The sequence below is a fragment of the Idiotropiscis lumnitzeri genome, chromosome 7 (genome assembly GCF_059441095.1).
Source record: "Idiotropiscis lumnitzeri isolate Australia: NSW breed Sydney's pygmy pipehorse chromosome 7, RoL_Ilum_1.0, whole genome shotgun sequence".
Lineage (NCBI taxonomy): Eukaryota > Metazoa > Chordata > Actinopteri > Syngnathiformes > Syngnathidae > Idiotropiscis > Idiotropiscis lumnitzeri.
Genome location: NC_142397.1, coordinates 4228362 through 4246191, shown reverse-complemented (window position 1 = coordinate 4246191; position 17830 = coordinate 4228362). Strand labels below are relative to the sequence as shown.

The 17830-nt window shown below is 39.6% G+C and overlaps 2 protein-coding genes across 3 annotated transcripts in view; both read right to left on the bottom strand.

Moving 5' to 3' along the window:
• The window catches only part of LOC148333158 (uncharacterized), a 28193-nt gene extending 10997 nt beyond the window's left edge, over positions 1-17196 (bottom strand). The window contains exons 1-3 of the mRNA XM_088301042.1: positions 15160-17196; positions 14164-14297; positions 7394-7524 (exon numbers count right to left, since the gene is read on the bottom strand). Of these exons, the coding sequence (XP_088157168.1) occupies positions 7394-7524; positions 14164-14226 (194 nt within the window). The 5' untranslated portion in view covers positions 14227-14297; positions 15160-17196. The remainder of the gene's footprint in view (positions 1-7393; positions 7525-14163; positions 14298-15159) is intronic.
• Positions 17197-17284: 88 nt separating this feature from the next.
• Positions 17285-17830, bottom strand: part of dph1 (diphthamide biosynthesis 1) — a 176872-nt gene continuing 176326 nt past the window's right edge. Inside the window, exon 14 of one of the 2 annotated variants that reach the window (XM_088300660.1) lies at positions 17285-17303. The gene's annotated coding sequence lies outside the window, so the exon portion shown is untranslated. Of the gene's footprint in view, positions 17304-17530; positions 17666-17830 lie in introns of those variants that run through there. The other variant, XM_088300661.1, reaches the window with a different exon arrangement.

Below are 17830 nucleotides of genomic sequence, written 5' to 3'. Positions count from 1 at the left end.
TACATTTTCCAGGCAAAAAGGCTCAGCACCCACATTTTTCTTAGTAAAAGAGTTCAACAGCAAAGCATTTCCAGCAAGAGTTTATAAGCCACACTTTTCGCATAGCTCAACAAACATACCCACAGTTTTTCAACACATAATTTTCTTGTAAAAAAAAATTCAAATTACCACACTTTCCCAGAGAAAAGCGTGAAGCACTCATGCATTCCCGAGAATAAAAAGCTTCAATACCCACATTTATGTTCAATACCCACATTTATCCCACAAAAAGGGCTCAGCACACATTTTTCTTAGTTAAAGAGTTCAACACCCAAACTTTTGCAACAAGAATTCAACACCCACACTTTTTGCACAAAAATAGCTCAACATACCCACATTTCTTTCAGCACACATTTTTCCCAGCAAAATGTTTCAATAGCCACACTTTTCCCAGAGAAAAGCGTGAAGCACTCATGCGTTCCTTAGAATAAAAAGCTTCAATACCCACATTTTTCCCACAAAAAGGTCCACACTTATCTTAGGAAAAGCGTTCAAACTGCACACTTTTCTGATCAAAAATTTTCCAGACCCACTCTTCCTGGCGAACACCCGCGCAATACACCAAAAGTCACATTGAGTGTGTCTTTGTCTGGGCAGATCCACACACCAGACAGGCATCAAAAGCAATTCAGGATGGTCCCCAGACATGTTGCGAACTCACAGTACGCACACCCACACTCACTGACAACACACACATTTTTTGGTCTTGTAGATGCCGACGAACATGTCCTTCCTGTGACTTATTCGTGTGCCGGCAGCACGCGGAGACACGACGTCATAAGGCACAGTGCAATTTGGCCAGAGCGACACTGACATCTACTGGTGGACAAGTCACATTACATGCTGAAGAACAAAACATTGTTCATGCCTCTAATGCAGGGGTGTCAAACTCATTTTTGTGGACGGGCCACATCGTAGTTGTGGTTTCCCTCAGAAGGCCGGTATGACTGTGAACTCATATAAATTGATTGGAAAGCCAGTTTTGAAATCAGAAGCCAGTAAGTAATTGTTCAACAATTTTTCAATTGATTTTAAAAGGGGAGGATTGGTAACAAATAAATGGCAATATCTCATATCTCAGTGTTGTTAAAAGTGAAGAAAATATGCTAGAAACAGGAAGGAGATGCAAATGATTTGCCCTTTGCGGGCCACATAAAATGAGGTTGCGGGCCAGATCTGGCCCCCGGGTCTTGCGTTTGACACATGTGCTCTAATGGTTATTACATTATTATGCGCCATCTCACATGTGGTTTTCTTACTAAAATAGAATATTTAATCAAACATGGATTTTCAAAAGTACCTGCTGTTTAACAAATATAAAAAACAAAAAGGCGAATTTATCATTTCTGTCCAAACAAGGAATTTTGAAAGGGTCGGCATGAAAGCACGTCATGATTTTATAGATGAACTGATCAAGAGGTTAGGGTGGAACAGTTTTGTGAAAGAATCTAAAAGAGATATTTTTCTCCCCTTGATATTTTGATTGCAATGTCAGTTTGTGATTATTGTTCAAGGTCCATTTCAATTTTCTTTTATCAATAGAAATGAATCTGTATTACAACGAACCACATCAGACTTATTATAGATGTTTTGGTTGTAAGGGTTAGGCTTCATGAATCTGTCAAGACTTTTAATTTTCTACTTCAATTAGAGTTGTTAACTTTTCAGCGTTCAGTAAGACAACTTCCCAAAAGTAGTTGACCCTGAACTTTTTCAAGGGTCACAAATGCCAACTAAATGATTTTGTCATTTAGTTGATTTTCAAAGGAAAATTATTCACGCTCATTTTAAATTGTCATTACAACAATCATAAAATGAGTGGACCAATTATCTGATTAAAAAAGTCAAAAGATTTTATTTTATTTGTACAATAAATTAATTGACAAATTATTGAAATGCATAACTATATGAAAATGATTGAAGTCATGGTAATTTAAATATTTGTGGAAAAAGTGATTAAATTAATCGCATTGCATCACATTGTTGCTTGGTGGGCTGGAGGTGTGGTTCAGTATGGTTCTGACGCAATTTATTATTCTTACAAATTGATGAAAATATATATACTTATATATTTCAAATATTATGAAAAAATACAAAATATCATAAACAGTTGTAATTTTTGTTGTTGTTGTTTCAATCATCTTTTTTTTTTTTTACAACGGATGGCAGACACCACTGAGCGACACATTACGTCCAATTAAGACAATACATGGTTCAGATCTCAGTGGTGCCGATAAAGCCTATGTGGGAAAATATGATGACATTTGCGGCCAATTATACTCCTTTTGGTCAAATTCCATCGTGGGTTGAGAGAGAGAGAGAAAAAAAAAAAAAACAAGACAAGGATGTAGGTGGCGTGAAGCAGATCCTCGACTATACGCCTTTTCAGACGCACACATTTCTGCTTGTGTTCCTCTGTCAAGGTTATCCAGCTGGAGATGACACAAAGATGTGTGCGTGTGTGCGTGCGTGGGGGAGGGGAAGGGTGGTGGAGGGGTTGTGGCGAGTGACTCAGCTGGATGAGTCATGTGCATTGTGTGTGGACAGCTCAGGGATGGATGGATGGAGGGAAGGGAGGGAGGGATGAGGGGGTGGACGGATACACCGTCGGACCCCCTCCACCTGTCTGACCACATACAGTTCTCAGATATGTTATATTTGTGGCTTCGCTCCATCCATGATACATTTTTAATGAGAGTACACTTCAATTGGTTATCATTACCGCAGCTTTCATTCGTAACCGATAAAAAAGGGGGGGTTGGGGGGGGGTTCATCCACATTCAAGACATGCTTTGACAGGAGGGCTACGGTCGGGAAGCGACAAGAGCTCTGAGTAAAAACAAACCAAAGAAATAAACATTCAGAGCATCTAATGTCATCGGATGTATTATTATTAATGATATTGATAACATCATTAGGATGTACCTCAAAGGTGGCTTGAAAAGCGAGTCAAATGAAAGAATTTGTTCATTTTGGAAGTCTTGCGATCCGGCGGTGGGCAGTGAGTTTTGGACCTGGGCCTTCGGTGGGAATTTAAATGACCTGATAACACCATCACATCGCACCCAACATGCTCGGTCAAGATTTTGATCCAATAAGGTGTCAAAGTTTACCATACAGATGAGTTAAAGTTTGGATTAAGAGGCTATTGTGCCAGTTCACAAATTGAAGACCTGTTTTCCTTCTCCCACAATTTTCGAAACGTCCGCCCAACTCCACCAGGAGCTACCTCGTTCACACCCAAACAATAATGATGAAAAAAATGGAGTTGCATTGTACAAAGCATGCTGGGCTTTATTTATTTAATCGAACGCTTCGGATGAAAAATGTTTTGGGTTATTTTAGTAAGTCAACTTTTTAATGTAACTTTGTGCGTGAGGGGGGGGGGGGGCAAAAGCAGTCCTTTGCAATTAGGGAGGAGTGCCCCCCTTTGGTGGCTGCATGTGACTCCAGGGTACATGCTTTTTTTTTTTTTTTTTTGCAATACTAAAATCAACAGTAATTGCAATTCCACTACAGTAGGTGGCAGTGGTGCTCTCATTGTCAGACTGTGTGCAGAGTGTACTAACTCCAAAGTGTATGTTGGTTTTTTTTGTTGTTTTTTTTGCAGCAAATAGCATGCACACTCAGCACAGAGCAGAGATATGAAAGTGCAGTCAACAATTCCGTAGGAGGCACAATGGAAAAATATTTCAGAGGAATGAAAAAAAGTGGAGAGGAGCCTAAAAACAATGCTACTAATGTTATCCGTTTCATAAGCTGTATCTACATTTTTTTTCTTTCATTTAATAAGGATACAATGTTATGTAGAGATGGACAAAGTTAACTATCTATCATCATGGTGTATAATTGGGGTAGCGCAAAATATGTCCTTCTCCCTGGGGATGCGTAAAAGAAAATAATAAGGAAGCACTGGGTCCAATAAATAACACAAAAAGTTATTCACAAAAGAAACGTTTTTAGTGAGTGTGCAAAACAACACAATTTGGGGGTTGATGGTGGGGAGTGTTATTTTGTAGCTAATAAATGAATAAACCCAAAACGTGGGTTGTTCCATTTTTTTTTACCAAATTTTGGGTTATTTTTTACCCAACTGATGTAAGAGTAATACAGGGGTCGCCATCGTAAGTCACTTGCATGACACAATCCAACTATTTTTATCCATGCTTGACACCACCAGTAGTTGGAAATCAGTACATTACACAAAGGATCCCAAATGGATGTTACCATTCCTCCCTAATTGGGACTTGAGTCCCAACCCAAGTTCAAAATCGCCCATGTTACGCATTGAGCCATCTAGCTACCGAGAACGTTACAAAACATTGACTTTAATTTCGGTACAAAACTGTTCAGAGTTGGGCCTGGCGAGCCCTAACCCAATCTGCTGGGTTGAAAGAATAAACCCTATCTTGGGTAAAAGTAATCCAATGTGTTCAAATGTACTCAGTTGAACAGGTTCACTTTTTCTGTTCACAATCACAAACCATCAGTGCTTTTTTTTTTTTTTTTTGAAGAAATGAAAAATGAAAACATTTTATTTTGAAGGGTAACGTACGATTTGAACCGAGAATAAATTCATCGTTGGCGTTATATTTACAGTTCAAACATGTTGTGGGGAAGCCTTAATTATTACTGTCAATGGGTGCACGTTAATTGAGCAATCAATGGGGCTTTACTCTCCTGTATGACTTCTAAAACGAGATGTCGTGATGCAACGGGATAACATCATTGGCATTCACCGGCTCACTCTCACTTCGCAAAACACACACTTCCTCTTCCCTGACAAGTCACTATTTCAACACCTGCTGCATTGCCACACAGCCTCTCCTCTCGCTTTGCATCCGTCTAAACACATCTTTGACACCCGATGGCGGCCAACGCAGTCGTCGTTTCGTTTGGGTCGTGACGACATTGAGCAAATGTATCCGCTATATCGTCTTCCTCATGAGTCAGGCAGGAGTGGACTTCTCCCTCCGAGCAACCTGTGACAAACATGCCGTCTCAATGCCAACGCTGCTTCACAAGCTCAGGAGGGGGAGAAAGGAAAAGATGAGAGCAATCGAGCACTTAAATCGGAGCAAACGGTTGCTGGTTGGATCCAAAATGTCCTCCGGTGATGTTCTTGAACTCTTACATGCTACACACACCGTTTGTTGAGGATCCATTTTACGAAGGGATCATTCATCTCTGAGGGAGGTTTCAACTTTACAGTACGAACAAATTCCTTCATATTGTATAATGACAAGAAACTGATTGCATCATACCTTCTCGAATTGAGTGGTACCTCATCGACCCAAACGGCAATCTCCCTGTTTCTTATTAAATCGAATCATTCTACTTTAATATCAATTGTCCTTCAATCGTATCGCACCTTATGTATCGAGAGACGTATCGAATCATCTTTTATTGGAGCGATGCGAAGTCTAAAAATTATTTTAGTTTTTTTTTTTTTTTAAATCGTGTTGCAAAAAAATGCATGCAGCTATCAGAAAATGGTTTCTGTATAAGCTGAGAAATGAATGAGAATCTTGTCCTTTTTGTTTGGCAGTGAACTAAATATTGCAGCCGGTGTGTGTCCCGTCCAAGACACATCCGCAGACAACGGAATCCTGCTCCGTGTCGTTTGTACGTCGGCGAGGCGGAGAGACGCACGCCGTGAGGAAGGACGAGTGATGAAGCAGAATACTGATGAGTGGAGCAATGTGTGCCAATGCTGACTGCCTCTGAAAATGTGGGAGCCGTGTGCGTGGAAGTGCAAAGAAAAGACAAATTCCAGAAGACGACATGTACCTGAGCCGCTGCATGTTTTCATTTGTGCACGAAAAAATTATGAGGGGATACGTGTGTGTGTGGGGGGGTGTGGGGGTGTGTGTGTGTTTGGTGATAATGTTGAGAAATAACGCCTGAGGGTGAAAAGTGACGTATGACATCATTTATTCATGAAACCCTGTGAGGAGAGGGATGGTGGAATGCAGCGTGCGTGCGTGTGTGTGTGTGTGGGGGGGGGGGGGCGTGTGGGGGTGTGTGTGTGTACACGAAAACTGACCAGCACTACCTTTGATTCCTCATATTGGTTTGACTTATTCATGCTGGCCTCATTAGTTTGTGCAACTGCTCATCTTTTTTTTTTTTTTTTGTGGAGGGGAGGCCCGGGAGAGGAATCGTGCCAAACGATTTAATGAGAACGTTAAATTTATAATAATCTTTGACGGCGTTGTGACATCACAGTTCTTCAGGTGAGTGGCCGGAGGCTCTTGTTAAAATATCGATTAGATCTTATGAAAGTCATGCGCCTCACACGGAATACGTTAACGTATAACGGTATCGGTATCGGTATAAGCACGGACAGGCCGATTCATCGTCTGATATGAGCCATTTGAAAATTTTAGCGTATTGATTTTTTTTTTTTTTTAATAAAGATATTCGCACCCCCCCCAAAAAAATCGAATGATTCTCTCGCTGCTGTAAAATTAAGGAAATAATAAACGACAAATACATGCAAAAAAAAAGCGTAATATTCTGCCAGTAATGAACAAATTTTGTGTCAACAGCAAAGAGCTTTCAAACAGTTGCATTATTTTTAGGTATAAAACAATTACTTAGATCCTTTGACTTAAGGAATAATCACATCTTGTTGTAAATGTTACGTGTTAATCCGAATTTTCGGAATCGGGGCGAGCCTAAAAGAATAAAAACTGAAATCTATATTGGCTGTTCCCCTAATCACCTTTTTTGAGCCAAGTTGCATATTTTATGTTCGAAAAATGTCCCGGCACACCAAGCTACTTCAAATTGATGATTGCCACTCCAACTGGATATTTCCGGTCAAACTAAGAGAATTGCATATTTAGCCAAACCACATAACATTTTCGCTTTTGCTGACACAACAAAGGGAAACCGTGGACACGCTGATGAAACGAGCACGCATATTAGAGTCACTGGAAAACGTTAAACAACTGATTTGTTTCTTTGCTCGGCATACGTGTCTTATAAATATAATTATATACAATTTTAATTCATTTTAATATTTAATTACATTTTATTTTTCAAAGTTTGATTACATTTTTTTTCTGTATCCAAGCGCTTTGCTAATGCTCAAACTGCATGTTACAACAATATTAAACCTACTTCACCTTTTTTTTTTTTCAATGAACACTTAGGCTGACTAGAAGTTGCTGTATTTTAATTGTACTAATGGTAATTATTTTTTTTTTTTAGGCGATATTTACCTTCCAGTAGGTAAGACAGTTTCCCGTTTCCCGGTTTGACATTCACTATATGATAAACTGAGATGTCGTGTCAGCGTTTGACCGCCGCTGTTGGGTCCAACTCCTCCACACTGTGAATATCTTACCTTGTCGCTCGACTTGCCGCCGCTCCAGGTGAATCATCAGTGACGCGTTCGCCATTTTTTATCCTTTTATCATCCGGCGACTTGCCTCTATGTTCCCTGATGCAGGACTGGCCATCTGAAGAACACCACCTCTGAGGAGACGACATAAATGACACGTAAGAATCCCCCCCAATTTGTTGTTTTGTGTGTGTGTGCGTGTGATTGTCAATTAAATTTCCAATATTTTTTTATGACATGCTAAAATGGAATTATTTCATTTTTGGGAAGAAAAGACAAAAGTATGACCCACAGGTCACATTCGTTTTTTTGTTTTTTTTGTTGTTTTTTTGTGTGATCTGGCCAATTACATTTTCAATTGTCCTGAAATATTTGTTGCAATAATGGAGCAAATTTCACCCAAAAATGGGAAAGGGCTTTTATTCCTAAAAAGTCAATTTAATATTAACAATATGCACAGTTTGAACATTAACATAAAAATAAAATAAAGTGGAAAAAAAACTGTAAATGATCTAACAGTTCTATATTGTGCTAAAAAGTTAAATACAACTGAAATGTACTTGGGCACTGACAGTATTCCCCCCATGACGTGTGGTGTTATTTTCTCCCAAAAATGTGGTTGCGCGTTCCATTTTTGGGATGTTCAACTGGTGGTTTCGCTGTACCTTTCACGCAGTGTCACTCAAGAATGTAATCTAAATTTTGAAAACGTGAAAAGGATGGCATTAGATTCTAAAGCGTGGCTCTGGATTAATGGTGAGGATGCGGAAAGTGTACCGAGAAGAGGAAGCGGAAAGCGTGTGTGAGGCAATAATGATTATTGAGTGCGTCAAAGACAAAAAGGTAAAGTAGAAAAATAGAAAGGTTGCTTTTTGAAGGGGATTAAGGTGCGCCTCAATAATTCTTTTCCCCCAAAGGACGCGTTTTTGGTGGCATGACGGAACGTCATGAATCACACAAGCAATTTCAATCTATTTTTAAAAGGTTTAATTATTGTTTTCCGTATTTGATAGTGAGGCAAATGTTATTTCCTGCTTGGCTTCGACTGAAGTTGCGCATAAAGATGTGGGTGTCATCCCTGCTTATAATTATCGGTTATTATTTCCTATCCTGACATGCCAACGCATCTGCCGATGCCATAAAAGACATATGAAATCTGCTCACGCGCATTTCAATGCATGACTCACAGCTCAATCACAACATTTGAAAAAAGGGGGCATTTTACTAACTAATGTATCCTGATGTAATTATTATATCAAGTATAGCAGATTTTAAACTCCCCTAAATTTGGAACTTTCAAAACAAATCAATCCAAAGTGTCTCTGTTTGTAAAGATATTCTCTGAATTAATTCATTCAGTTTTATATATATATATATATATATATATATATATATATACACATGTACACACACACGCAAAATATACAAAATATAACATAAAGTACACAAATATCTGTATATTGAGCACAAAATAAAGGAGAAAAATCTAAAAATGTAAAATACACATTTAACACATAACATTTGTAATAAATAAATGTAAATATGATACAACACAAATAAAAGAAACGGAACGAAATGTCACTGTACAGTTCACCAGTACCAACAAGTAGTAAGTACAACGCAACAAGCTCCAATAGAAAGGCTGCAGTTCAACATGAACTTGCTGGTTATTTGCTCTCCTTTTTTCACTTTTATTTTATTATAAGCTCCCACTTGCAGGTACACTCAGTACTGTCAACGGGTAAGGCGTTTGGATAAAAATAGTTTCAGTTTTAAGTTAACTTTATTTGTGTGCGTGAGCACAGTGCCTCTCGGGCTAAACTAAAGCCCCCTTCACGCTCCCTCCTCCTCCTCCTCCTCCCTTTGCCAGTTTCCTCGATGACGTAGGAGCCCACGTAGGTCGTTCGTGGAGGTGATGCTTCTGAATGAATGAACGTCCCCCCACTCCCCCTCCCCTCCCCTCTCCCATCGCTAGTACTACAAGAGCTCAGCCGGGCGCCCCATTTCAGCGGGTGACACGCGCATGCAGCGAAGGAATGGAAGCGCGACGCTGAAAATCACCTCTTCTAGATTGTTATTTTGGGAGCAGGGAGATTGCGTGGTAGCTCAGCTCCATCACACGTGGGCATAAAAAGGTAAGTCTCTGCATGTTACTCCCGATTCAACCTAATTTTTATTTTTTGAAATGGGTAGCGAAATGACTGGTGAAAAACGGAAATTGTTTTTTTTTTTTTCCAATTGGTGTATATATATATATACATATATATATATATATATATGTACTATAAATGCATATATTTATAATTATGTCTATCGCTAAATCGATGACTCTCTCTCTGGATATATATAGAAATCTTTATACGTATTAAAATTCATATATATATATATATATATATATATATATACACATATACATACATATATATATATACATACATATATACACATATACATATACACATACATATATATATACATATATATATACACATACATATATACATATATATATACATATACACACATATATATATATATATTATTGGGCGTGCGCATCATGTAGAAGCTTTACGGTAGCGGAGAAAGGCTGAAAGTTACTGCAGTGTGAGTCACTGTGGCGCACATGGGCCGTCACAGCTGTGTGCGTGTTAGCGCGCACGCGTGCGCTGCATATTAACAAGGACGCGCGATCACGACTTATTTACGTCATTGCTCCAAAGGCCAGGAATCAAATATTATTATTAATTATAGTAATATTCCTCGACTCTTCTTGTCTTCGGTATCCTCTGTCACCTCCTTTTTCTTTTTTTCCCATCTTTGGAAACGGGAGGTTGGTGGAGGGATAGGAGGTGGGTTGTGGGGGGGGGGGGGGGGGGGGCGTTAAATGACATCGTGACGCGTAAGCGATGAAGTCAAGTTTGCGTCACTCCTGCGCACACGCACGCGCCAGCCAATCAGGCGGCAGCAGCGGACCTTAAAGAGACATTAAAGAGCGGACGCTGCCCGGCTGACGTCGGCACTGCCGGGCTCCCTGCGGCGGGAGCACAAATGGGAGGGAGGCGGGGTTAGTGAGGGAGGGGGGTGATGCAAAATCCCCAAGGTAACTCCTGGGGAAGAGTGAGCAGAATGCCAATGAACGCGGCGGGGGAGACCCACGGAGCTCAATCCGGCCGTGGAAAGCGAGGAAGGGGAGGAAACGCGAGGATGACTGAGGCGCTGTCCGTGGTGCTGAAATAGCATCGTCTGACAAACTACACTTACCATGCCGCCACTATGTCACTCATCTACAGTATCGACTGTCGAATTGCCTCTCATTCACCCCTTGTTTTTAAAAATAATAAGCCACTGATCAGCTACCACATCGTCCTCCAAAAAGCTGTCAAAATCCATATTCTTCAAGTCAATAATTACAGACAACAAACTGTACAACGTATAGTTCAGCAAAAGGCATCACGTCATAGTGCATGGTGAATACAAGGTTCATATTATAATCAAAGCTGGTGCAACAATGACAAAGTACACCTCGCTAAAATTTTAAACGGCGATATTGGGATAACTAAAGGGGGATTTGACTATTTGTTGCAGCGGGTTCCAGTAGTTTTGGACGGGAAATTGGAAAAAGGGTTGAGCAGAAATAGTGCGGACTTTGGGAACAAAGAGATTAATAAAACACCTGGAACCGACATTGCAGGTTGTGGTATGCATGGTGAACAGATACCACAGATTATATATATATATATATATTTACACACACCCTGCCATCTATCAATCAAAACAGAATCACCCTTCCATGTGTCCTTCCACCTACCATCTCGTCTCTGTCTAGACTATATTCATTAATCATCTGACCAAATGTAAAGTCGAGCACAAATACTGTATCATAAGTAACAAGCAATTATTACTATGCTTAAGCTGTGAAGGAGGTCTTTCACACCGACTAGCAAATATACTATTCAGCACCCGGGACAGCGACCCCAAACCTGTTATTTCAATCAATTTGCCCATTATGACAAAAAAAAAAACTACAAAACAACAACAAGGCTTTCCAGCTATATTACAGCCCCAGCTGTTGCCCCCTCCACACATCCTAGAGAAGATGAAGAGGAGGAAGGGCCTGTGGACAAAAACACATCAAACGAGAGTGCTGACGTCAGTTGAGCTTGCATAAGCCGCCAAAGCCACGCCGCTCCCGGACGTCCATATCCTGTGTGTGTGACTCATGGATTATTGGAATCCAAATCAATAGGACATGGAAAAAAAAAAAAAAAAAAACTAGACAAAACACTGTGTGGTTGTTGTTGTCAGGCTGGCTGCTTCTGAGCCAAGTTAGCTGCTAGTCAAGTTCTCATCATTGTCCTTTTTCTCACCCTGCAGTCAAATGTCAACCCTTCCTTTCATTTTGGTCAGTGCATCAACACCTTGGCTCTAGACTGCTTACTGCTAAAAGCTCTCCCCAGTACAGTAACAGTCTACAGTCATGGCTACTGACGCCTGGCGAGAGCTCAGCGGGGAGGAGGAGGAAGCCTGTCAAGTTTTTTTCTTTCCTCGACACCATGCGCCGGTGCCACGTCAGACGTTGCAGCGACCAATGGCGAGCTCCAGCACCCCACATCTCTCCTCTTGTCTCCATGGCGACCGTGGCATTAGATTGTTACTGTAGCAACGGCACCAGCGGTAACAGTCTACAGCCATGGTCGCTAGGGGGCAAAAAGAACACGGCATGGGGAAGGAAAAGAAGATGGCATTGAAAAGTGGGGTATAGTTGTGCTTCCTATTCTAAAATAAATTGTTGTGTAGTGCAAATGTGTGTTTAAGGGGAACAAGAGAGTAATTTCACGCACGTTATTATTACAAATAACAGGGGCCCATTGATACAGATTTTTTTTTAAGATCATTTCAATTCAGATTTTTGGGATTAGAAAAAAAATGACTGATTATACTTGGCCAACACTTTTTTTTTTTTTTTTACAATATTTTTTTCATCAGAGATGCGAATAAACTTTTCAGATAATTTTATGCATCGATAACAAACATGCACTTGTGTTTTCTGGAGCACACCCGGTTTTCATAACAATAAGAAAATTATAATACGCAATAATGAATTTAGTAATATTTTATGAATTAAGGGTTCTGTTCACCGTAGCACACGGTCAAAGTTGGCATTGCGCAAGCTTTAATAGTTTAAACTTGAAAAATATTTAAATATCTCCAAAGCTTGATGTGCAAGGAAAAAGTAAAGACTTATTCAAAATCAGCGTGAAAAATAGTTTGCAAAACAAAGCCATCTCTGAATAAAATTTGACCACTGTTATTTTAAAAAAAAACATAAGCCGAAAAATATTTCCATTCATCCCCTACAACGACGACGATATTAATTACAGGCGGAAAGTTTATTTTCAACACGTTGATATTTCTTCGACTTTACAACTGAGAGGAACACAAATGTCCCCAGAAAATACATGAACTGATGAATTTAGTTTAAGGCCATGAATATGCAATTATAAGCAACATATTGAGTGAAGTAAAAAAAGAAATGTATGCATGATTCCCTTTAACGTGAAATCATATTTATTGTACTTGATTTTATTTGCCAGCATTTACTTTGAAAAAATATAGAATATCGGCCGGTTAACTTATTCACTTCCAGACAAGTAAAAAAAAAAAAAAAGGATCTATGACGTCTTTAGCCGTCAATGGAAGTAAATTAGTGAATTGGTGGGGTCCAAATGAATAAGCTCCAGTTTCTTCTACCTGAGTGCTTCTACTGAGTTTATGTGATATATTCTCCTTCAAAAAAATGAATAAAAGATTTATGCACATAACCTTGTTTCATTCAATGTGACATCTCAGGGTTGGCCTGTAGGTAGTAAATTCCGTCCCGCTTATTTATGGATTGATAATGATGAAAGCTTGGCCGGCAACGTGATTGAGCAATGGCAACAAGAACAAGACGTTTTGAAACATTTATGTTATGTATGTATAAGGCTTTGTATGAAAGATACGGCAGTAAAATGTGTAGAAAAATGACATGCAAAAAAAAAAACTACACGTTTGAAATTTGTCTTGTGACATTTTTTGAAAATGATGTCTCAAAATAGCACTTTTAGTAGCATTGTCAGTTATGTGAGGTAACAATAATAATAATAGGTCAGTACAGCTGCAACCCTCAGAAATATTTTATGAATTTTTTAAAAAAATATCTAATTGTTATAAACCAATAAATGCAATGAAATCTCAACTTTTTGAATTTTATTTTGCATTTTTAGCAGCATTTTCATCATGTTGGTTGTATGTGATTAGCTGTAATTATCCAATTAGCAATAATAACAAATTAGATTTTTTTTTTAACAATTTCACAAATTGTTCACTTATTTGGCCAAAGTTAAAAAAAAAAAATGCCCGTCCGCCTGGAAGTCACTTAAACACAGCTCCTCATTTTGGCATTTATGAAAAAAATATAGTGATTATCTACGTGCATAGGAATTTCAAGAGCTTATGAGCCTCAAGTAAAATTGTTTTTAAAGCACTCAGCCTACTTTTACTGTCCCGGAACAAGTTCTGAACCCAGCTGCCAGACAATAATGAGGTAAAAATTCTGTAAGATGGATTCCGCTCCATTCACACGACTTACCATGCAACGTAACTCGTAATTAATCAATTACCTTACCTCAAATTCCCTCGGCCCACATTCAATGCATTTTATTGTGTAAGGAATTTTGTTGCCTGGGGGATAAACCGGTTACCCTCGTGAAGCATACTTTATACAAACTGACCTTAATTGGTTGTTGCCGAGTCATCTGAAGAAGGTTGCTATGTGACGCGCATCCATCCATCATCTGCAAGGCCTCAGGTTGGAGCCAAACCCTCTGACATGACCGTGGCCAGCAATTGCGCGCAAGTCTCTGATCTGTGAAAGAAAGCACCTGCAGCATAACGGGAACTCGCCAGACACGCCATTAGGTAGAAATGAAAAATTTTGCTTTCATTGAACATCTGGTGTGCGTGTGTGCGTATGTATATATATATATATATATATATATATATATATATTTTTTTTTTTTCTCCCTAACTCCTTGTTGGATTTCCGGCCCCCCGGTAACTCTGCCAACTCCCTGCCTGATGGGCTTCACACTTGAACACAGCACATTCACAGTGTAAAAATCATTAAACCAGATCTCAACTCTCTCCCTGTCTTTTCCTCGCTACTCGTGCAGTATTTCATCAACCCTAACGTTAGGTATGTAAAATACAGTTAAAAGGAACATCCAGTGGTCAGGTGTGATCAATTTAACTGTGGCAGTTGACTCCAAGGCTTCTGATGATATCGCTAAGCGGGAGCATACAAGTTAAACAGTGCAGGACCTAAACTTGATCCCTGCAGCACGCCACATGATTTGATAGTCTTTCAAGGAGGATGCATCTAAGCTTACTGTAAAAGTTCCGTATGTGAGAGAGGATTAAAAAAAAAAACATTTGCATCCACAACCAGAGAGGCCAAGCAGATGTTTTAGTCTATTTCTAAGAATAATGTGTCGGAAGTGTTGCTAAGATCCAGACGAACCAAAACTGTTAATTTATGACTGTTGTGGTTGCGTCCTCCAAGAATCTTGAGGGCGGCAGTCTCTGTGCTGTAGTTCATCTCAAAACCAGACTAAGAATTTTCCAGATTACAATTTACTTTCGAAAATGTTGCTTAGAAGTCAGATACTTGTCGCTAATTGTGAAAGTCACGACAATGTAAATGGCTCCATTTCAGACTAAGGCCTTACCTTAATGATGAATGACGTTTTTGGCTCAATAGATGTTGAGAAACACTGTCATAGGGTACAGAGAATAAAACGGCTCTGACGCGCAACGTTCTTCAAGCCAGTCACAGAGCAAGCCAAGACATCCTCAAAGCATGAGACGGCGCTCCGCCGATACTTGCAGTGGGCAGCGGCAGCCATTACTCACCAATGAGTCACATTTCCTCCTCGCTCTCTTACTGTTGTTTGTTTCTCCCCTTCAGCCTTTTTAACAGTGACTCAGCGGACTAATGGAAGTTCTTCTAAATCAGCATTATTTTTCATAATAACAATGCCACTTGTTCCTGGAGGATCACAAAGGACGCAGAGAGCAATGATCATCACATGGCTGGTAAACTAATGTAATAAATTCCAGGAGGTATTTTTTTCTATTTAGAAGATTTTACAGACATCTTAGCAAGGTGAAAGCTGGTCATGAAGAGAGAAATTGCTGGGCTTCTTGTCTAAGTGTGTGTATTGGGGTGGGGGGTGTGGGGGGGGAATGTAGGTCCAACGAGCATCAGGGACAAGCTGAGCTCCTACGCAGGATTAGTCATCTCTTTACACCACTTTTTTTTGAGTTTCCTTTTAAGACTCTTTTTCAAGCTCCATGCATTCGCTACCCCCCAACATGTGCATGAGGATGCACACAAGGTTTCATTTATTGTTTAGATTGCGCCAGGTTGGACTGTGTCCATGAGGTCGCTTTGTGTGTGGCGCATTATTAGGTGTGAAATATGACAACTGCTGAACAGCTGAAGCTGTACAAGGAAGAATGGGAAATAATTCCACCTATAAAGCTTTTAACAATTAGTGTCTTCAATTGTTTTTACATCACCTTTTCTCCTAACAATCAATGGTGTTAAAAGAAAAGGTGATGTAACACAGTAGTAAACATGACCTTGTCCAAGCTACTACACAATTTGTACTTGCACTATAACACACTTGTAAGACCAACACACACATCAAAAAATGCCCATTCCATTATAATAGATCTCAAAAATGTCTCCATAGAAAACTGAGTTGCATATTTTCATGACATTGCCTCGCCGCGAAACTGTATTCCCCATCCAAAAAACAAAAACAAACAATAGAATCTCACAGGAACATCGCCAAGGACGCTATGCAGCTTCATAAATGCCCGAGAGAGACTTACATTCACACCAGACACTGATTGTCATTATTATTGTCACAACAATCTCAAGCAGCCTCCCTGGGCCTCGTGGCATTGATTCTTCTTCCTCATACATTTTCGCTCACTGTAGTTTGTCACCCACCTACAAAGTGTCTCGGCAGTTCACACACAACACAGCGAGCGTCTTTAAATATAATCAAGACAGACCAATGAAAGGAAGCTAGAGAACAGAGTGCTCGAGACAAATGCACTTCCTCAGTCACGTGTAACTCCTACTTCACATATTGACTGCAAAGACGAACATGAAAAGCAAACAAGCAACAAAAGCAGGTAGGATGACAACATGTGGGCCTGACAACAAGGCCACTCCTGAGAGAGGGGTGACTCACGTTATTGCGAATAACATCGGTGAACAGTGACATCTAGTGGTCACACTTGGTGATGCAGTTTTACACAACTGGGGTACACGTACAGCGATTTTTAATGACAATACTGTCAATATATATCATGAAGCCCTCATCTTGACTTTTATAAAATTAGGTATTTGACTCAATGTGGTTTGGTTCTTCAACTTTGACCTGAGAGGAAAGAGAAGAGAAAAGAAAGAAAGGTAAACTGCTCACTCCTGAACAGTCAGGAAAAAAAACAAGATAATAAATTATTTATATACAGTACAACATAAGACTTAAACTATACATCTACTATATATATATATATGTATATACATATATATTTTTTTCTTACATATATTATTTCTTTATTTTTTAAGTAATCGGCCGATCAACCTGTTATCAGAATCAAAGTATGTCAAGCATATCAGATTGAGTCAAAGTTATTGGTCTAAGACGTTCAAAGAATTATTGTCTTTAGTCAGCTTTGGAAAAATCATCTGAGTTTTTCAGAGTTGTAGATGAAATCAAAGCAGCTGCACTTCAGTGTTGGGAAGATCCTCATTAATTGTTCCCGCTGTCCCCGGATGCAAAAAAAAAAATACCTGCAAAAACAAACATGAAAGTCTTGGCGGGGGCCGATTATTGCTTTTCTGCCGCTGTGCATCCGCCCATTGCCTCAACGTGAGACACATGATGAGGAGGATGGACGAGTTGCCAGGGAGACGAAGTGATGGGGGGAAAAAGTGTTGGAAATTTTGGGGCATTAACACCTAAGCCCCACCCATGAGGGAAGTCGTGGTGGAGGCGAGGGGGGAGGCGTGGTTCTCAGGTTGTGCGGAGGACAGTCTGCTTTTCTGCAGCAAAATTTCTGTTTTTACATATTTATTGACAGGATCCACCATCAATAAATAATGAGGACGGAGAGGAATCATGGCTGGCGGATACTCTCACTCCAGCCTTACGTCTGGTGAGAAAAAAAAAAAAAAACTTGCTGCCCAATACTCAAAACAGAAAGAATCAATTTATTTCATTTATTGTGTTGTATATTACCATAAAAGCAAAAAAATACAATGTTGTCATGATCTATTTGGCAGAAAGCTCTTGCAGTGTTCCATAAATAAAGTGCTCC